The 22,549-nt window shown below is 38.6% G+C and overlaps 1 protein-coding gene across 11 annotated transcripts in view; it reads right to left on the reverse strand.

The window, feature by feature from the left end:
• The window catches only part of GRM7 (glutamate metabotropic receptor 7), a 342,940-nt gene that overhangs the window by 117,530 nt on the left and 202,861 nt on the right, over positions 1–22,549 (reverse strand). For 9 of the 11 annotated variants that reach the window (XM_062585576.1, XM_062585585.1, XM_062585584.1 and 6 more), the window contains 2 exons: positions 7,814–8,014; positions 368–507 (listed from right to left, as the gene is read on the reverse strand). In XM_062585576.1, the coding sequence (XP_062441560.1) occupies positions 368–507; positions 7,814–8,014 (341 nt within the window). Of the gene's footprint in view, positions 1–367; positions 508–4,719; positions 4,791–7,813; positions 8,015–22,549 lie in introns of those variants that run through there. The other 2 variants (XM_062585586.1, XM_062585583.1) reach the window with 2 other exon arrangements.

The raw sequence follows: 22,549 nt of genomic DNA on the forward strand, positions 1-22,549 counted from the left end.
AAAAAATATTTAATTTCAGCCTTCCTAAAACTAGAAAAACTGAAGACCATCTAAAAATAAAAACGCATTGGTTTCAAAAAACAATGTACTACTGGCTCATTTTCCTAGCTGGCAACTAAGGACTTTAGACATGCAAAAGCAATAAAATCTGTATAACCATCTGATGTCTCTATTAGTGTGAAGAGCTTAGGTACTCGGAATACAGAGAAGAGATGGCAAGATGGAATAAAACAAGATATTATAAAAACACGTTGGGTAGCTGTGGTGAAACAGTAGAGCTCGATGTATTAATTCTTGCAGGGTGACAAAACACATTTACTGATTGTACCTGATAAACAAGAGCAAGCAAAGAATAAAATTGACTCACATTGAGTTGAAGGTCATCTGTCCACTGACCAACGAGCCGGTAGCCTGGGGTGCTGGTGTTCGTTGTGTGGTACTGAAAGATGTCATAGCGCCCTGGTGCATCACCATTTTTATTAAACATCACTGGAGTGCCAGCACTGCCTGAGGAAAGAAACAAGACAAAATCCAACCAAACAAAAAAAGCCAAAGTTTTACAGTATCTATTTTATTTATTTAGTCACAGTTGAGAGCTTTCAGACTGGCAACATGTTTCAGGCAACGGCCATCTATCAGCCCAGCCATTTAAAATAAACACCACTAGGACACTGAGGCATAATCCTAGCCCTCCTTCTGTGATTAATGATTTCTATGCAAATCTACTGACTGAAAGCACAATGAAGCAAAACTAGATCAGACTTACTTCACTCTAGTCTTGCATGCAGCAAGAAACAGCAGAAAGCTTTTCTTTCTGCCCTCCAGCCTTCCTCCCCATCTTTCTTTCTTTAGGGAGTTCTTTAGTGAAAATCAGCCCTGTGAATGGAGCTTCTAAATGATTTTTTCCCCCCCAGAAAATGTTCCATCTGCTTCTGAGAGATACTGCTGTCAGAAGTCAGCCCAGGTCTAGTGAATCTTGACTGGCATCCAGAAATAGCTTCCTCCTCCACAATATGTTCTTATCCCAGTAATCAGCATGCAGTTGAGACGGAAAAGAACAGAATAAACCACAGCAAGACTATTCATTGCATGATCCCTTATTTAGCCTTTATGACACTGATACAGGCTGAAAAGTATTTCAGTCAGGACCAGTTCAGGATCAGGATCTGTCACCCTTTGCTTCTGATGGGCAGGAGGTAAAGCCTCCAGCACACCCAAATACAGTGATTTGATTGATTCTCCTCAGGGCAAAGTAAGTCCACAGACTGGAAGCATGTTGATAACTGAAATGCATTACAGATGATTCCTTAGGAAAGTTCTGATCATCTGCATTTTAATTATCATAGCAATAGTGAACTCTTTCTTAAATGAGAATTCAAAGCAATGTTGTATTTTCTCACAGCTCTAGGTAAAAATTTCAAGGATCACATTTATTTCAAGATATATTAAAACAGGTTTCAGTGGGGTAGAGTAATATTGTGTCAAGATTGAAGATTATGACAATGCTCGAGTATATCACTATTCAAAGCTTCCTCCTACCGTGTAACTTTCTCTTCCCCAAAGCAATGAAAAATCTCTCCTGTAGTAGCACTGAACTTTAAGATTATGGTTTTCTTTACAATTCTCATTCTTCATTGAATTACAGTGAGTGAAAGAAGATTTGAAGGAGTGAATTAGCATAGTTTCCATTCTAGCCCAGGTAAATTGCTCTTTGTCTATTCTACCAATCCTTCTGAGATTAGATACAGATTAAGTTCAAAGACTGGTACAGAAAATCTTCCACTGAAATCTCTCCTCATTAGTTCCCTATGACCACTAGGCAGATATTTAATTGTCATTACAGATTAATGTAGCCAGAATACATATATAGTGAAAACACTTAAAATGAATACGAAGGAATGGCTATGACTCCTAGGCTCCTTCTGAAAGTTGTCACAAATGGGATTTAGCCAATCATGACTTTTAAAAGGGCATATATTATTAGCTGAGCGTGGCTTTGTCAGAGCTGACATAAAAGAATATAGTTCAAAGTGCAGCAGCTCAAGTGAGACTCCCAAAATGCAACATCTACATATGTGGATTCCATAGATCCTGGCAAAACCCCCACATTGACATGAACAAGTGATCATATTTGCAGATTATGAGACAGGCTTATAATTGGGGCTGTTGTCAGGGCCCTGCCAAACTCATAGAAGCCGAGAGAAATTCTGCTGCCTTCAGCTCGTCAACAGACAGAAGGGAAGCAGCTTAACAGCACACCTGGGTCACCTTCATGAGCCATCTGAAATATCCCCTGGAAATCTTCCTGGCCCAATTATGGCTGCCCCAACGTGGGTGTACTAGGGTAAAGTAAAGCTGTTATTGATTTCACGTCTGGGAAAGCAAAATAGGCTATTTGCCTGCCTGCATATGGTGCTGATACAAATTTCAGCGCTGACAAACACCCAGCATTATGCCAGGAGAGGTGTGGAAAAGGGTCAATAAAAAGAAGACCAATATAAAAAAAAGGCGCTATTACGGAGCGTGCGCTATACAGAAAAGGCCTGAATAGGTAACATATCAGGATCGATCATTCAGAAATGCGCTGTGCTGTTCTGTGTTTTGTGGGAGCAATGAAACTCTTTGTAGGTCACTGCTAATAGTTTTTGTATAACTCCTTGCAGATAGCTTTGAACACTGACGTTTAAAATAATCCTTAACAACAGTGGATGTACTTGGATGTTCCAGGGCTGCAGACTCCACAATAATACTGCACAAAGCAGCCTTACGTGCTGCGCCACTTCTCCAGACCTCTAAGTGCACTGTTCCTTAGGACACCTGTATTATGCATGGTTGTGAATACTTGACAGTTAATAGTAAGTGCCTATAGCTATTTTCAAATGTATCTTCATTCTGCTTTAAAATTACATAGAAAAAATATCTGTGAAAAGTCTTGAACCTACAGGAAAGATTAATATCTGCAGGAATGTAAAGAACTGTGATAATCTGAGGTCACAAGTCAAGCAGGAGCTTCCAGTTTCCAGACTTTGAAGATCAAGTAATTGGACTCCCAAGCCAAGGATTTGTTTAGTAAAGCGCAAAACATTTTTAACCTCTGTATGGGCTCTGGTACATGTTTTAATGCTTCCTTTATACTATCTCTGTGTTAGGATCTTAACTCTTTCAGTCCTGCATGAAACTGTTACAGCATTTCATTCTATTTTTGCAATTCCAGTTTCCTTGTGCACTCATGAAAATAATAAAAAATAATACAAAAGTTCATTACAAAGAAGGAATATTTTCATAAATAATCTTTTAATAATAATTATTATTAGATTTATTGATCCAATAATTACTAAGACATCTGGTTGTTTAGTTTTTTTAAACAATTTGCAATTTTTTTTCTTCTGCTAGGATTCATAAAAACTTTGCTACAGCTCCATCAAGCACTTCAGTAACTGAGTATTAGCCTCTAGTCTGTAGCTTCTTGATCATTCAGAGGTTATGAAATCTCCAGTTCCCAATAAGGATCTAAGTATCTTCTTACGACACAGACATAGAGTATATAACCTTTCACCTGCAAAATGCACTTGAAAAAAACTCACAATCTTATTGATTTTGTAGGATTTCTGTGTCTTCACCACAACAAAACGAAAACTGAGTTAACAGGAAAAGGCCAGGGTTCTGGATAGTGTAACTAGCTAAGGTGTTTATTACTCAGTTCACATTTACTGCAGATTGAGAACCTGAAGGGGTCACATGAAAAGAATCTTTTGCTTTTTGCTGGGAAAAAATATAATCAATTTGCATTGTGAGAGTTTCAGAATCTCACTGCATGAACACTTAGGGTTTTAAGTTTTCTGTATTTTTAGATTTTTAGTTTTCTGCTCTTATGATAGTGAGATAATACTAGAATCATAACGAGCTGCTAGAACAAATCCAGACTCTCTTCATTAAAACACCTTTGTGAATGTCATTATCTTTGCGAGGAAGAAAAGAATCCAAAAGCATGTACAGACAGAATGATTTCAACCGCATAGTTACAAGGAGATCTATTACAAACAATGAGGATCTCATCTCAAGATGCTTGAAAATGGGATATATTTTTTCTCTCTGGCAGAGTCAGAATTTGTACAAAGCATTTGCAGTGTTCTACTTTCTGTTTTTACTGCAGATTTAGTTAGAAGACTGGAAGAACAGGATTTTAATGATGGGTAGCCCACACGTTGTTTTCCAAGTCCTAATGTTGATGAGACAGAGTTGCGTTGCTGTACCAGTGACCCAGAGAAGGGAAAGTTAAGCACAGAAGCATACTTCTCTACCACTCCTGGAGTGGAAATGCAACGGACAAGGAAGGCTTGGGTAGTAGCACTTGTGTCCCACAAGTGCAAGGGCTTTAAAACAACAGAAATACACCATGTAGACCAGCAAAAGCCACGCACGTTACTCCTTCCATTGCCTTGTCCCTGTGATTTATCCGCCTGGCCTTGTCTATTGGGTGAATTAAATGACAGCTATTTAGCTTACATCACAAGGAAGACTAAACTGATCCACAACAATTCTGAGAATTTACTTGATTGTTCCAGCTTCTTTGTGTTGAATAGCCTTGTTTTTTTTGTTTGCTAGTGTGGTTTCTTGTATTAATGCCAAAACAATGTGCAATCAGATGCTACAGTATCATGCATAGCAAGTGAGACATGTTAATGCTGGGACACAGGCTGGCCTAGCAGGGAGACATGGCTGCCAAAATCCCACCAGAGAGACAGCTGAACAAGACATCTAGTCTTCTTCCTTGAAAGTCATAAGCCTGCCTGCAGTAATAAAAAGAGCATTTGAGATCACTGCACTTTTATATAGTATAATACTGAAAAGAAGTAGGTCTCCTGAACATCTCCCTGCAGCCCCAGGAATAAGCCCCAGAAGGATTACAGTGCAGCACTAAGCCCGGATATGCAAACACATGCACAATTATACTCCATGAATGTGACAAAAAAGCTAAACTCTGCCCCTGAATAATATTATAGAAAATGATTCATTTCCCATGGGAAAGGCCAGCATTGAACAGCGAAAAGAAAATATAAAGGTTTAGCACTGTATCAGTTTTGCCATCATTCTCTGTCTCCTGCTAAAAAAAACCCTGTTCTTCAAGCCCCTTTGCTGGTCATGAGTCACACATATACAACCAAAGAAAAACGCCCTATGGTCGTGTAAATGTGCAAATGAAGAAAAAAAATCATCTTTTAAAATATTGACCAAGGAAATACAATTAAGGAAACCAAAGTTACTGCTTACCAATTCTAGGAGCTGAACACTACACAAAATCAGCTGGAAACCTATTTTCTCACTAATTATTTCTCAGCTCTAATAAAATGACAGAATGACCATTCATTCTCTTTATCACAGAATCACAGAATGGTTGAGGTTGGAAGGGACCTCAGGAGATCATCTAGTCCATCCCCTCTCAGTCTTCTCTTCTTGCAGCCTTTCTTCATAGAGGAGATGCTCCAGCCCTCTGATCATCTTCGTAGCCCTACGCTGGACTCTCTCCAGTAGTTCCATGTCTCTTTCATACTGGGGAGCCCAACACCGCACACAGTACTCTAAATGTGGCCGCCTCATCAGGGCTGGGTAGAGGGGCAGGATTACCACCCTTGACCTGCTGGCAACACTCTTCCTGACACCCCCCAGGATACCGTTGGCCTTCTTGGCCACAAGGGCACATTGCTGACTCGTGATTGACTTGTGGTCAATTCCCAGGTCCTGCTCTGCAGAGCTGCTCTCCAGAAGGTCAGCCCCCAGCCTGTGCTGGTGCAGGGGATTATTCCTCCCTAGGTGCAGGACCCTGCACTTGCCCTTGTTGAACCTCAGGAGGTTCCTCTCCGCCCAACTCTCCAGCCTGGCCAGCTCTCTCTGAATGGCAGCACAGCCCTCAGGTGTGTCAGCCACTCCTCCCAGTTTGGTATCTCAGCAAACTTGCTGAGGAGGCACTCTGCCCCTTCGGCCTGGCCGCTGATGCGTAAGTTGAACAAAACTGGACACAGCACTGACCCGTGGGGGACACCGCTAGCTACAGGCCTCCAACTAGACCATCAGCGTCGCTGATGACGACCCTCTGAGCTCTGCCTTTCAGCCAGCTCTCAATGCACCTCACTGTCCACTCATCTAGCCCGCACTTCCTGAGCTTGCCCATGAGGATGTTATGGGAGACAGTGTTGAGAAGCTTGCTGAAGTCAAGGTACACAACGTCCACTGCTCTGCCCTCATCTACCCAGCCAGTCATGCCATCATAGAAGGCTCTCAGATTGGTTAAGCAGGATTTCCCCTTGGTGAATCCATGCTGACTACTCCTGATCGCCTTCTTTTCCTTCACATGCTTAGAGATGCCATCTAGGATGAGCTGTTCCATCACCTTTCCAGGGATGGAGGTGAGGCTGACCGGGCTATCTTACCCTTCCTGGATCCTCCTCCTTGCCCTTTCTGAAGCCTGGAGTGACACTGGCTTTCTTCCAGTCCTCAGGCATCTCTCCTGTTCTCCAGGACGTTTCAAAGATGATGGAGAGTGGCCTAGCAATAACATCCATGCTCTTCCAGTGCCCAACCATGGAGGCCCGTGGCCTCAGGCCACAATATCCCCTGTGGCTGCTTTAGAGGTTTCTCTATGTCATCCACACAGCAGGTGATGTCTGCGCAAGTTGGTGTTCCACAAGGACCGACAGCTGTGGCTACCTCACCCATTTCCAAAGGACATTTCATTATTTTTCAAAATCTGTTCTAACTATAGATTTGGAAATCTAACCTTTTGCCTCTAGTTAAATACAGGATCTGTCTTACAGAAAGCTATAGAGAGCATTGATCCCCAATACCTACATTAGTGAAGTTTATGAGGGGGAAATAACATTAGATTGCTTGTAATGTTACTGGCTATGAGTGATCTGCTCTGATGACAGTGCGGCTGGGCTCAGGTGAATCTCCCCCATGATATTAATGAAGCCAATAAAATTTCAGTAAAACATACAGAGACAGGAAATTCTACCGGTATTTAGGCTTGATTCATACATTGCAATGTAGAAGAAAATAAGTGGAAGCCACTGAACTGAAAGGGAGAGCTGGTATTGCAACTATCACTGCCACACTTCGGTTCGGTAGAAGCATTAGTGGATGTACAGTAAGCAGCTGAATAGAAAAATTCTCCCATCCTCATTTCCAGGAGGTTATGTGTTTTTACTTTCACATCTCTAAAATCTAATTGGAGGAAGGAATGTTGAAGTAACCGGTAGATCTAAATCACATAGTTCTGACTCTGCAAATGAACCCATCCCTTTATCTGTTTTCTCCCTTGGTTTGAACATAAATCTCAGTTGGTTTTAGGGTACCAGAATTTCATTGAGTTAGTTTTCTCCGAGTAAAGGAAACAATGTGAATAAATAATAAACAAGATATGTGACACTAATAAACTTCTGGGGCTTAAATAAGCATATTTAATCAGAGACAAGCTGAAGTTTTTACCCAACTGTTTCTCCTACAAAAAATCACTGGCTTCTGAAAAGTGTTCTAAAATAGCAGTACCAATTTCTGTCTTTGCACAGTGGTAGCCTACTTGTCTTGGCTACCTGGGGTCCTGCAAGACCGAAATATTTTAGAAAATATCTACTTCAAGTAAAGCAACACCATGCTTTCCAACAGATACTAAATAAATATGGTCTTCTACCATAAACTCTAGTGAACCAATAAAAAACTCAATCTGAATTAAACGGAAAAATACATTAAGTAAAATTCAATAGAAAAAAACCTACAGGGGTCAAAATGCTACTGATAAAATAGTCTTTCAGCTCACCGTTGAAGTTAACGCTGCGTATGTACTTCAACAACTTTTTGCCTCCTGCTTGTTCCATCTCCGGACAGACCCCTGGGTAATCAGCACAAAGGTCCTTGCTCATGTGATGGAGGGCGTGAGCCATGGCATATACAGCATCAATCACAAACTGAACTTTCCCTTCTTGCTCATAATGGGAATCTTTGCCAATTCTCTCCTGCCCTGCACATTAAAAACAAGCACACATATACACACACACAGAAGGACAATGAGGAACAATATTTTTCTGATATCAAATACAAATCAATTCTCTTTGAGCACATTTAAAGAAATGCATATTTTAGTCAATAAAATACAAAGTTTTGATTTACAGTTTTACTAATCTAAAAAAAATCCATCTTTTTTTGATAGTAGAATCATCAATCCTTACTCTTGCAAGTTATTTACGATAATTCAAAAAGACTAATCCTACTGTAAGCACAAACTTGGAACTATAATCTACAGGGATCATCTTAGAGAAAGTACAAAAACCACTGGGCTCTGTATGCTCCCAAAGTATGTCTTTGGGTGAAGAAAGTATTTAAAATAAAGCACAGTTGGTATTTTAAAGTCTGATGTTTTTGTTCCCTTTCAAATTTCAATCTCTAATTGAAAGCCATAGCCAGATTGAGGGAAGAAAGAAATCTCTTCAGATGTAACCTAAGAGGCGCTCAGGAGAATTCAGCCAACGTGCCTGCTATTAATGTAACCTCAGGAAGCTCAGTATGTTTGCATTAACAACGCACCTCCCTTCTCCCATAACTGCCAAGATTCAAATGTCCTTCTGAATCCACTGACTGCCTTTAAAGCATTCTAGAGGTGGAGAATTTGGAGGAATCCAAATCCTTAATGTCATCTGAACTGCAACTGGGGGAAAGCAGTCCTTTGAAAATTATTCCTTTCTTGCTGTTGCATCTAGTGTGTTAGAAACTGCAAACCCTCTGCCTCAGAGATCTAATCTGACAGGTTAAGACATAAAATGTCTGAGAAAGGAAAAGTATTACACAGATGGGCAACTGGAACATACAGAAAGTAAACCACAAAAAAAAACACAGAAAAGTGAATCTTAGTACTTTAAACAATACACTAGTGCCTTAAATATTCTCTCTCAAATCCAAGATGAAAAAGTAGTCTGGCAATATGACTGTAAGAGGAGGCAGTAAGGCAGCTCCCTTGTTTTTATTGTTGTGTGAGCACATAACTGAGGCCATCCGCAATAAAGCAGTGAACAGAACGGTCTTTTCAGAGGGCAAAGCAAGGCATAACAGGTTAAGAATTAAGAGCCCTTGATTTTTATGCTGCAATTGTCCACAGACTTCTTGTTTTACTTTTGGCAAGTAACACCTGCATGATTCAATCTGTCCAGCTGCAAAATGTGTGATTATACTTACCTATCTCACCAGGGTTTTGTGAAATGTAATTACCGTTTGTTAAGTGTTCTGAGATGCCTTGATGAAAGCAGTAGAAGTGTAATCTACTATTTTCTAAGGGTGGCAACACCACAGTCCACTTGTTCCATTTACAGTGTGACACTTTCTTCTAACCTCAAATCAGTCTTGATTGTCTCTGCAGCATTAAAGGTCTAGATATCATGAGGAGCTCCGAGAAACCAGCTTTACCAGCACAAGACCAGAATGTACTATCTAAAACCAGGTTCAGTCACTGCATTCTTCCAAAGCAGTACTAAGTTTTCAGAAAACTACTGTGAAAGAGCAGCCAAGGCATTCTCAGCAGCCATGTCCCTCAAGGCACTCTAAATCAGTCTGAAGATCATTTTGCAGCCAGAGTATGAGCAAAGCTTTTCAAGTCTTTTCTGCTTGTAAGAGAAAGACATACCATAGCTGAAGCTCCCTCCCACAGGCCAAACTCAGCAAAAAGAGATTCAGAAAATTGGCAGCAAGTTCTGCTCATGTCTTACCTCCACCCTTACACTTACTCTAGTTCACCTAGGAAGACTGCATCTCTCTTGTGATGTCAGCTGTTTATACAAATATATACATGCATACACACAGACATATAGATATATATTTGTGTATACAGACTGTATACAGTCCAACAATGTGACTCCATAATAGCTAATATCCAGCAACTTCAACTTGTTGTCTGTTACAAATCAACATGCCCTAGGAAAAATCCCACTTTCCATAATTACTGTGCTAAAGCAGCATGCTTTTTGTACTGGATTCATTGAAAGATTAGACATACATCCCAAAAAGGTAATTGATCTACATCATCAAATACACATTAGTCTCAATCAATCCTTTTTATCTTCTCTGAGTGGAGAGACAGTGGACTAGAATTATGTATAAATACAATCAAGAGTTTACCAACTTCCTATAGAAATTCTACAAGCACAAAGAATGTCTAAATATATCCCAAAAAATCATTTGCTTGGAAATAAGCAAAAATATAATTCCCCTATATATACGTCTTTAATTACATGCACTTCCCCCCCTTTTTGGTTCCCTCAGTAATTATCAAACTGAATCACTTGAGTTGGATCCATGCAACCTACACATTGTGCTGAAGATACCCTCTCCAACTCCTTCCTCAAAACCCCTGGTTTTAAATCTCAGCTACACTGGAAACACTGAAATCCTAATTTGCAACTAATTCAGCAAGGTGAGAGAGCTTCCAGATTTTGAAAATTCACCTTCATGTCCTTTTTATTATTTCAGACTCCTCTCACTGGTTACAGACCATATCACATTTTGAGACTCCGACAAGGAAAATGCTTTCAAGTGGTTGTAGTTCAGCTACATAACCAAATTAGCAATACAACAGAAATGCATGCCAAGGGAAGTGAATCTGGAATTGAAATTCTGGACCCAAACAATGCTGATTAGGCATACTAAGTTCTAGAAGCATAGCTGGCCATAAACACAGCAAAGAGAAAACTTTTAGCAGCAAAGGTATCTGTGAAAGAAACCTGAGCAAAATCCACTTTAAAAAACAACTGCTCTGTTAACAATGTTGAGATATCAAAACAAGAAATAATAAAATAAAGGCTTGAGAAAACTTAATATAATTTCTAGCAATGAGTACTTTTTCCTCTACAGAAAAGAGCCACTCAGTCGAAAATTAAACATCCAGAGTTTTTGAAGAGTAAAGTCCAGATAAGAAATCAACTGTAATGACACACCCAGAAGGCATGCATGAATTTATTTATACAATTAAAGAAAATAAGAATATGTATTAACATAAGGATGAGTTAGTTTTCAAAGGAGAATTATTTTTATTGTGATCAGAAGTTTAGCCCAAGTTTGAACCAGTAAAGAATCCACAATACAACCGCCACATTCTACATATGTCAAAAATAGTCTTCAGACTTTAACATTAAAATATTCAAATAATTGGGCCTTACTGAATTTAGTGATCCCCTAGTTTACATCAAAACATCATAGTAACCCAGTGAGCAGTAAACTGCACCCAAAGTCCATTCCTGAACTCGTGTAAAACTAGGTGAGGGGCACAATTTTAACTCCAACCTCAACTCCAACTTGACAAATTTTTACCCTCTTTGTTTTAGCTGGAAAAAACAAGCAGACTGTTATACCACATACTTCAGGAACACCTTGTGTGTACATGGATGCATACAAATTCAGTTATTCTCATCTATTCCTGGAAGAGAAGGAAACCCACAGAAGTCATTAGATCATTACAGATAAGCTGGTAGCTCCCAGATTGCACTGTCTCTCTCTCCTGGCAATGGGCTCTCTTGAACCCACAGCTGAACAGTACTGGGACATCACTGAAGGATCTTGGGACAGTAAAGCTTCATGTAAGTGGAAGAACGAACAGGCCAACTCAAGCTCCAGGCACAGTAAGAAGCCACATAACTCTCCGCACTATTAGAAGACACTAAGAAATACAGGGCAACATAAATCCTATTTGCACTGAGATGCCGAAATCTTATTCTTTCTTTCTTGCTCCCATTCTTTACTAGTTGTTTTCTTTTCTTTTCTTCTTTTTCAATTTGGTGATCTCAGAGGAGCCATGCAATAACATTGTCTTCTTCATCAATGAAGTAGCTGACACCTGAGATGTACGGACACAAAGTAATTTCAAGAGAATGCCCTTTTGTTCCATGGATTTGAAATGGAGTACCTTGCGATGTCAGGGGAAGGAAGAAACACAAAAGCAATTTATTGACATGAGCATTTTTTTGCTTCCAAAAGATCTATTTGAAGGCGATGACATAAAATTTAACCTCACTTCCTACTAGAGTCTCAAGTGCTCATCATCATGATTCCTAAGAGACTGAGTAGTGAGGTTTCTTGCTTCAGGCAAAACTTCAGAAGAGGAAAAAAACTGCAACAAAGAATAGAGGAAAAAAAAACCAAACCCAGAGCAGTGAGAATACAGAGAGGAAGAAGTCCTCTTATATAACCTCTGCTGGATGACATAGAAATGAAATGCAAGTCGTAGAATTCCTGATCATACTTTCTGCATCTAGATAATCAACACTTAATGCCTTGGTATATGAGAAAGGAGCTGGCAACATTGTTTTTCACAGTGCAGTTTCTCAACATCTCTTTTTCAGTTGATTCTTCTGGATTAATCATTGATCTTCACATATTGTAGGGGGATATGATATGAAGTGTAAATAATATTACAAGTATGATTTTTAGACATATAATTCATATAGTGGACAAACATCAAAAACCCACCTCATTGCTGCTTCTGTTAGATGAGTTCCAAACATTAGCTCAAATACTGGAAGATTAAACACATCTTCAAAGGAACTAAAACAACAACACTGTCGGGAACTTTTAGGTAGTCATCATTAACAAGAGATTTAATTTAAAAATTGCAGAACGCTCACAGAATCAGACAACAAGCTATTATTTGTACAAATAAGAATTCAGCAGCTGGTTAAGAACTGACAGAAAAATACATACTTTTCATAAATCTATAGCATATTTAGCAGCATTAAATACCCAATGTCTGTGAACAAAGAAACATCAATGATATAACAGCTACAATTAATAGTCTACAACCATTCAAATGCCTACAGATGCTGTTTCATAATGATGCTGGAAGTCCCACTGGCTATATACACAATGTAGACAGCTCAGCCTGTGCAACTGCTTCCGCTGCACTCTTGGCTTTCCAGCACAGGCACAGAGTAAGTGGATAACACTGACCCATGTTTTAGAGACAAGTATGTGCACCCAGGGCTCTCCACAATAATCTCAGAGATATCAGTTGTTTCAAATTTGTTCATGAAATAGACACTACTATACACACAGGAAGTGTAAAATCTGAAGGCTTCTTCTAATAAGCTCTTTATTTGAATGTAGTTGAATACTAGAGCTTGAGAAAAACTAACAATATGCTGGAATAAACACTGTAATTCAAACATGATGTCAATCAGGTCTCTTTACAATATGATCCATGCATTGTCTTTTTACAAAGAAATACAAAATCCAATAATAAGACTATGTAGTTATAGTCATCTATCCAGCCCATTCTAAATCAGAAGATCTTATTACAGACAAAAGCCTTTATCTCTAAACCATCAAGCTACCATGGATTTTCTTAGGGAAAGCAAATGAACTTTCAGATTTCCACTGCTAATCAAACAAGAACATCTTTTTCAGCTAGGACAAAATTCCAGTCTAAATTTTGTCAGGGCAACACAGCCTCAGAAAACAAAGAGTAAACCCTCCCTGATGCAGGTGTAAGCCATTTGTGCCATCTTTATATCGATTAAGTAATCCTTTCCTTTATCGTCTCTGTAATCTTCAGTATCAAAGTAACTCTATAGCCTCCTGTGGCTCTAATAAAGAGCAATAACTCATACTGCAAGACAAATCTGGAAATCAGACTGATCGTTCTTTAGTAATAGCAGACAGGAATGCCTTTTATAACTAAAAAGTTTGTTAGTTAAATTGGCACACAACTGGACACCCTGCCAGACATTTCCAATAATAGATATACAGAGATAAATGGAGATATAGCTGTACTCTCACTGGCACTAGTAACCCCACTGAAATCATTAGAAAGAAGATACATTCAGCTTTACATATACCTATGCAGCTAACACTCTTTAATTAAAATTAGGGCATCAGCCTTTCCCAGTGCCTTACAATGTAGTCCTATACTGGTCTTCACAAATGAGTATTAAAGTAAAAATCAAAAGAAGCATAGTGCAGAGAAATTCCTAACGAGAACATCGTAATAATTCATAACACGCTGATTAATGAAAGATTTAATTTTCCATGCTTTAAATGATGCTCATCTTTCTATATCCTATCTGTATCTTTGAACTGACGAGTTCAGGTCTGAAAGCAGGCTGAACCTTGGAAGTAATGGGGAATAAGCTCAGGATCTTATGAGCCATGGGATCTCCTATCAGGAAACCTGTTTAAGCCCCATTCCAGAACAGCTCACAGAAAACCTTGATGCCAAGAATTTTTTTGAGGCAATACCTGCCTCGATGCAATGAGTTTTTGAAACTGTGTCTGCCCTGATGCAATGAGTTTTTGAAGCTATATCCCCTTTCATTTGTCAGACTGTGCTTTATTCTCAATCACTGAGACAACCCACTGTAATACTTTCTGTTCTCAGGTATGAATGTCTTCTAAGTGAATAGACTTTAGATCAGAAAAATTGACCTCATTTTCTTATCTTAGATACATTCTGTGCATTCAGTATTTCTAATAAAACATCTGTAGCAGCTGCCACTTATACTTCAATGCTGAAATAGTTACAAAAAATTGACACCATGCTAACTGACATAGTATTGTGGATCATAGATAGGAAACAGCTTTCTTGTAAACAAAGCAGCATTAATTGCCAGTGAAGTCAGTGAGCCAAGAAAATGTAAAGTAGCAGCATTTTTAAATACTAGAAGGCCTATATTGGAGCTATCGTTATATCTATAAACTCTTCTAGGCTGGTTACGTTGGTTGAATCAACCATTGCAGGGTTCTTCTAGGAATTTCAGGTATATACTTTTGAAGCAGTGAAATGCTAAATGAGATTAACATTCTGAAATGGACGTATACAAGTCATTAAGCTACAAGGTAAACTTGAACAGTTTGATACTATATGGAGAATACTTTGTTTAGAATTGCACACAGTCAGTCAACTTGCAAACTTGCACCTAACATCATTCATTTGTTCCTAAATTTGTCCACATCACATTTTTCTTAGGGAGAAAAAAAAAAGTTGACTTTTCTTTCTCAAAGTTGTTACTGTTGGTATGAATAGGCAGATTAAAGATTGCTGGAGTATTTACAAAATAAGACATAATGAAATCTAGTAAGAGAAAGAAGAACTTGAAATACCGAGTTTCAGTTTCAACTCAAACATTGGCTAACCATGCATCCCTATGCAAGTCTTAATATATCTGAGGTGCAGCTATATTTCTGTATTGGCCCTGAGTAGACAAAGGAGCTGCCCAAAGATGAACTGGACTTGGTAAGAAGCAGTTTACTGGAGAGTATATTGTTCCCTTCATGAGATGCCTGGGTTTTTTTTCCCCCTCAAAAATCACATTATGTGAGGGAACCTATAATAAAGAATATGTATAACATGAAAGAAAATCGCCATTTGAAAGAAAAAAAAAGTAAAACCATCAACAGAATCAATTTACAGAAATATAGATCATCCACTCGCTCCTAAGGAAGTATTATGTAGCAGTGATGAGAATGCAGCAAAAGGAAGATGAGACACAGGGAGATAGAAATGGAAGGGGCAGGCCACCCTAGGAAAGCAGAAAAACAACTACCTAGAGCACTTATTTACCTGTAGAATCATAGAACTGGTAAGGTTGGAAGGGACCTCTGGAGATCATCTAGTCCAACCCTCAAGCAAGTGGCCCATACGGGGATCAAACCCGCAACCTTTGCATTATTAGCACCATGCTCTAACCAACTGAGCTAAACCTAACCCCAATCACAGCACAGGATGTAACTGAGAAGAAAAATTTCCCATCTCGGGCCATCCTTTAACCTTTTCTGTAGTTTGCAGGGCAAGCAAAAGAAGATTAATGTTACTTCTCGCAATCTATGTACTGAAACATTATACACCTTGCACACAAACGCATAAACACACAGAGCTTCAGTTCATACCTCAGACCTTCAAGAAGAAAATGCACAGAGCAATCTTTATAAAAATTTCTAGTCAAGAGATTTCTTGCTGCCTCTCAAATCAGCAATCATGTAACACACTCTGGGCCAAAATGCTCTCTGAGATACGGACACGTAACTCCTGCTGTGTTCAGCGGCAGCCAGGAAAGGGTATCCAAGCAAAGAACCTGATCCACTGCAAATTACTTCACGATTTGTAAACAGGACCCAAACCCACTAGCTTTACTGCAAGTATTTCTGTATACCATTTCCTTTCATTTTAAATGAACATTAAAGTACATCCTCCTTCACCAAGGGACACAGTTTTTTAAACTCTAGATGGAGAAAAATAAATCATTGATTGGTCTGGACCCTCCCAAACCTGTTTTTTCTGCACAGTTCTTGGTACTTCCCATAGGGCCTGGACACAGCAATATCCATTTATCATCACAACCATCATCATTAAAGGCAAGATGGTGCTGGGGAGAACCCAGAACACATCCACACATTCCCTTCATTGCTGCCCATAAACTGAAGGCAGCTTTGCAATGGAGATCAGATTTTGCCTTTGCATCCCAGAGATGGGATGCGTTCATTCGTATAAAGCTGTCAGCCTGAACCTTGAGAGGCATGGAAGAGGACATTTTCTGCACTCACAGCCCTCATATGCTGTCAACAAGAATCAGTCTAAATTTAGCCCCTCTTCCTGACATGATTGATATGGTAATGTTAACAGTTCAGGTCCTCAGACACCCTGAAGTCCAACAGATTTTCATTCTAATGAATATCATAAAACTGTTCTCATAGAAAGTGAATCATGCACACTATGGCTCCTGGCAATTGTTTTAAAAAAATGCTTTAGATATTGGTCATATGTCATTAATTTTCTTGGAATATCTCAGACAATTTATTTTTTTCCTGAGATAGGAAATTTTGATAGTATTTTGAAAATTATTTTTTTTCTATAGTAAATTGCACTTTGTTGATCTATTTATGCACTAGGATCACTTGCTGTAGTTAAATTATAAATAATATTCTGATAACCTCAGGCTTTGCTATTTGTTACGTATTTTATTTCCCATTATTTTTGTTTCCCTAACATATGGTTTCATAGTACAAGTCATCTTCACTGCTAGAGAAAAAGGAAGTGATATTGCTATTAGCTTCCTTATCCTTAAAAAACACAACTGATAGCATTTCAAATCAAGCCACATATAATTAAATAGATTTCTAAATTATCTGGGTTTTCTTCCTCCATCCCTCCATTTCTATGGTCATGATCCACTGTACAGTGTCACACTTAGGGTGATTTGCCAAAACTTGGCTATCCAGACTTGGACTTCCAGCATTTTCAATGCACAATATATTTCTCATGAGGGTTTGGGTCAGAAGTTCAAAATTCTCATTTATTTTGAGAAAATCCAGACCAAGTGTAGCGCTGAGCACTACATATTGCATCTTTCTTTTCAAAGAATAAATCCACTCTCATATAACACCAGTTACAGGAAATTCTGAGAAGATGCATGACACATGGTGCACAATTTCATTGTCAAATATAAATATGTAGGACAACTACCACTTTGCTATTTTTCTTTGTTAGATGGAAATCTGACCTTTTCCTCCCTCCATAAACAACATTTCTATCTGAAGAGCACCTGGATACAAGGCAGGATACTCACCAGTCTTGGATTAACACACTTCTGTATCTGACACACTTCAGAACACCAGTTGTTTCCTCCAAAACTTTAGAAGCAAGTGCGTGTGTGTGTGTGTGTGTGTGTGTGCGTGTGTGTATGCATATAATCACTTTGAAAAAAACATTAAGTTAGAAGTGCTCACCTAATCGTTGGTGCCAGATAGTTGCACACCTGATTTAAACTAAGCATTAGACACCTTAGCTAGCCAAAGGAGAATGAGATAGTTGCCTCTTTTAAAGTAATTTGGACCATTATGCTAGGATCTAAAGTTAAATGAGACAACCTCAGGTCTCAGAATGGCTTTTCTTGATGCTCCTTACATTTGAACATTAATTCACGTTTTCTGAGCTTTGCCCAGTAAAATCCTGCTAGCAGAGTAAGTCACCTCACAATGTCCCTACACCCTACTCTATCTTGTTCTTTTATTCTTCTATATGAACATAGCCCTGCCATGGCCTTTGAGAAAAAGGCCCTCACTAGAGACCCCACAGCATAGTCTAATTTGGAAGTTCACCTCCCAATTTGTACAAAATGTGAATTTGCTTAAACAAGGCTGTAAGAGGTGCTTATCAATGCAGTACACATGAGCAAACCAAACACACAAGTGTCCTCAGTGTACTCCTATGCACACTGCTCAAAAGCCAATAAACTAAGTAGGAAGGCAAATCTGGGTCTTTGTGATGTTTTTTCTACTCCAATTTAAATTTGAAGCACAACACTCATTCTTTCGCAAACTCTTACTAAATTTCTGTCACTTCAGCTTGTAGGGAGCTTTCTCCCAACATTTTCTTTATAGCAACTCATTGCTTGAGCCATCATCTTCAGACTGATTACACTGGTAGATAATTAGAAAAACTCTGAGTAATCTACACTCTGATAGATGACATCCAAGGTGACATCATGCTTCTATTACTTCATTATGCCTCCTCATGTGTAAAGCCATTTGAATTAAAAACTATGTTTAAGAAGTGAAAACAGTCAAGTGTTGTAATTTCCTTCTCAGTCAGTATCACACACAAAGGAGGTAGTCCATAAAAATGCAATCTTTCTCTGTATAGTGGATATCTCTGTGTATTTGAGTGCTTGCATTTGTCTTTTGGGAATACCTCTTCATGCCACCCATGCACAGCTGCTTCTGATGTAAAAGGAAATACTTATATTCACACATGAAAACACTGCTATTATAAACTTCCACTGGTGTTAAATAACATATAAATGATTGTTTTTACAAATTTAGAACTGAAGAATATTCTGAAACCTTTATTTAAAAATTAACAATTTCCATGAATATTCTCAATAATAAATGACAGCGTATTTACAGAAAGCAAATAAAAAGCTCATCATCAGTATCCAGAGTTAAGTCTGGAACCTAGTTGCTTTTTTATGCATAATATTTCTTAACTGCTATATATTTTTACTGAGTTCAGGACAGATCAAAATGCAGCTGAAGCTATCCAATCTGCTGAATTCGTAATTCAGTCATTGAATTTGGCCAACAGGGGTATTTTGGACTTCAGTTCTAAATTAACAGCCAATATGAATGACCAGGCAGCAAACACTCACAGCTAGCATCCAAGTGGCCCATACACAAGTGTTTATCATTAGCAAAGCAACCATTAGGCACAATAGAGTTGTCTGCCCAGAGACATCTGGATGCAACAGAGCGTTACCTATTCTGCAGTGCGTATTTGATTTCAATGATCACTTTGAAAATTATGTTCAATCCAGTTTACGACATATCTACACCAAAAAAACCTGTTTTATCACCTGCTACTTCTAACTCAATTGATAAATCTCAGAGCATCAAGAACATTAGTAGCATATGTATTAGTTTAATAAAAAAGCTTCAGTCGAGCTCATAACCAAAACACAGGCCCATTTTTGTAAGGAATACCATGCAAGCGGAGAACTCGGCTAGCATGGTTCTCTGCAGAATCACAGCTATTAACTGTAGTATTATTCTTCTATACAAAGATAATTACTTATTAAGTTAATTCTTTTCTATAAAGAAACACTATATATAAATACAAATGACATTAATTTAGAAGTTCTGCCTATACAACTATTTTAAAAAGTTGTCATGTTAAAAGTTAAGTTGTCCACAAGAGTGTTCTCAGAGGTGCTTTCTTTCTTGATCAAGATTTACATGAAACCTAAAAGAAGGAGTAAAGCTTAAAGCTTTTTCAGAAATGAAATTAATACCAAATATACGGCTGAAAGATGGCCAGATGAGTAATAGGCAAATAGTATCTACTATTTTTTAAATGTAACATACAACTGAGATTTTATGATGGCAAAGTCTCAGAAGGAGAAGGAAGAGAATAATATGGTGTATTATGGATGACTGCTGCAAAGATTTAAACAGTGTTTGGATGCATCATTCCTGTTCTGTGTCAAAGTAAAATTTGCTTCCTTTTGCACTCAGGATAAGTGACTTTTCTGTAAGCTGAATTGCCAAGTGCTGGGGAAGGGAGCTCCCATACGACTGTCAAAGCTATGCTCTCCGGTGCTGAAGGTGGGGTGACAGGCTAGCATCCTTTGAGGTTCACACCCAACACTCTTCCTGGCTGCCGGGTGACTCAACATCACTGACAATTGCCCATGGACCTCTTAAAAACTTCAGAGTAACCCTACTGTGACGGGTGGCTACCCAAAGACTGTTGGATGGCAATCAAATGGGCAGTGCTATACCAGCTTACTGCCAACACAGGAGGTAGGCTGGAAAGCCTGCCAAGGACTGTTGTGAGTTCATACAGCAGGAATGCCCACAAAAAGAAGCCGGGGAGCTGAACAGTTTGGCATCAGCAGTGAGAACATCCTCCTGCACACCACAGGCTCAGGAAGCTGGGGAACTACCACGCTTGCAGCCTCCTTCCATCCTCCAACTGTCCCAATGAACAGCAAATCATTAAATGCAACAGTTTCAGCAGAGAAGAATGAGGTTCCCATGTTTCACACTTGCACTCTGCAGCTTCACTCCTGTCAAACTGATGGCCTATAGCCCAGTACCTAACTGTGTTATAAATTGTCAGTCAAATTTTAGAAGAATGATGATGATCATTCATAATACTACTACATCAGTAGAACATTAAGACTCTCATACTGGCAACATAATTCAACATTAATGATTTTTCTGATGCACAATTTATTTCAGTTTGTACAAGAGGAAAGGAAGATGTCTGAGGTCAGTGCATGTCACTTGGTGCAATATCTAGATACAATGGGATACTTCAGTTCAACAGTTAGTCATCAAAAAATAAGTATTTCTGCTGAATCTATGCTGAGGGAAGGGAGAATGCCACTTCTACATTCACATCAGAAAGTACAGATTGCAAGTGATTCACCTCTTTTGTAATAAGATAAAGGCATAAACAATAAGGGCAGTAGACATTTTTTAAAATTACCTTAAAGATATTTTTAGTGATTGCTAGTCAAATTCCAACCTTCAGAAGGTGTTTCCAAACGGCAAATTTACTGGCAACATATTCCCACCTTTAAGTGCACTATTCCTATGCACAACACTCCCACTGACCTCCATGAATTGAAACCATAAGCAGACAATGTAAAAAATGAAGGTTTTGATCAAGTTTCAACCAAAATGAAATATATCGTGCCATGAACTCATTTCCTTTGATCAAAACTCAAAACAATTATTCAATACAACACTTGAAGCTACTGCTACGAAAAGGAGAGGGACAGGGGCAAGGATATCTTATGGCTTTACTATCTTAATAATAAAATGGCTTTACTTACACAGGAAATAACTAATATGATTGTTAAGTCCTTGCAAATCCTAAAGAAAACCTGTGAAAAATTTGCAATACAGTTGGCTATTTTTAAGGTCAAGGCTAGCCCTACTCAAATCATGGAGAGAGGAAACTGCTTGCCTGTTTCTAAGGAATGTAACTATAAAGCTTGGGTAGCCCTTTGGGAAATGTAGGAGTGTTTTTATAAATACACGACTCAAGCTAGTTGAGCCATCTCATCCTGCATCAATTTGTTACTCTTATTAGTACAATGAACTGCTCGCTGCTTTTATTCCTATACTTGCAACTTTAAAATGGATGAAATTATTGGCAAAAAAGTGGTCAAATTTACTTTCTGGTTGAAAATCATACACTCTATTTTAAGTCCTGAGTAAATATTCCAATTCAACCTATTAAGGATGTTTATGCTCGAAATCAAGTCTCACTATGGAATCAGCAGTCTAAGGACAGACTCCCTAAATTTTTGAGTTTTAGAAGTACTTTTGCAGGCAAGATCCCTCCTTAATTTAGCATAAGATAAACTGGGAATGCTTCTATTGTTTCTACTGATCATTTGATAGCACTTAGTCAGGCTCACACCCAAGTAGCTCCAGCAATATGTGCGTCTTCCATCATTTCCTTTCAAAACAGGTACTTTAGTTTGATGAACTATGCTACTCTGCATCATAAGGACAGTGGTGCTACTAAGTTCATAATTCATTAAAAAGCTCTAACATTGCCACAGTCATATTAAATCAAAAGCATTCTTGACGATTCTGTTGTTTCAATCAAGAATTTTCAGCCAGCTTCTTAACTGAGAAGTCTCTGGGTACATTTCACAAGCTTTTAGTAGTGGCTTCTCAGCATAGCCGGATGACCCTGCAGCATTTGCAAGAGTTCCTAGTCTACTCTAAGAATACAATTGAAAACTATTATCCAGACTCAATTCAGCAGAAGAGTAATACTTATAAATGGTTTAATAATCTCTAAACATCCCCGCTTAGTTTAATAAATGTGCTATCCTGAGGAAGAAGATAAGCTGCAAATCATGAAATCACTCCCACTGTTATTTTGGCAGTGTTCTAACTGTTCTAACTAACAAAATTTCCTGAATCTGCATGTGGTCAGAAACAGAATTGCCTGGAAAATATTATACTTTAAATATATTTTAGAATAGTAAGAGTTAGCTCATAAGAG

The sequence above is a fragment of the Rhea pennata genome, chromosome 12 (genome assembly GCF_028389875.1).
Source record: "Rhea pennata isolate bPtePen1 chromosome 12, bPtePen1.pri, whole genome shotgun sequence".
Classification (NCBI taxonomy): domain Eukaryota; kingdom Metazoa; phylum Chordata; class Aves; order Rheiformes; family Rheidae; genus Rhea; species Rhea pennata.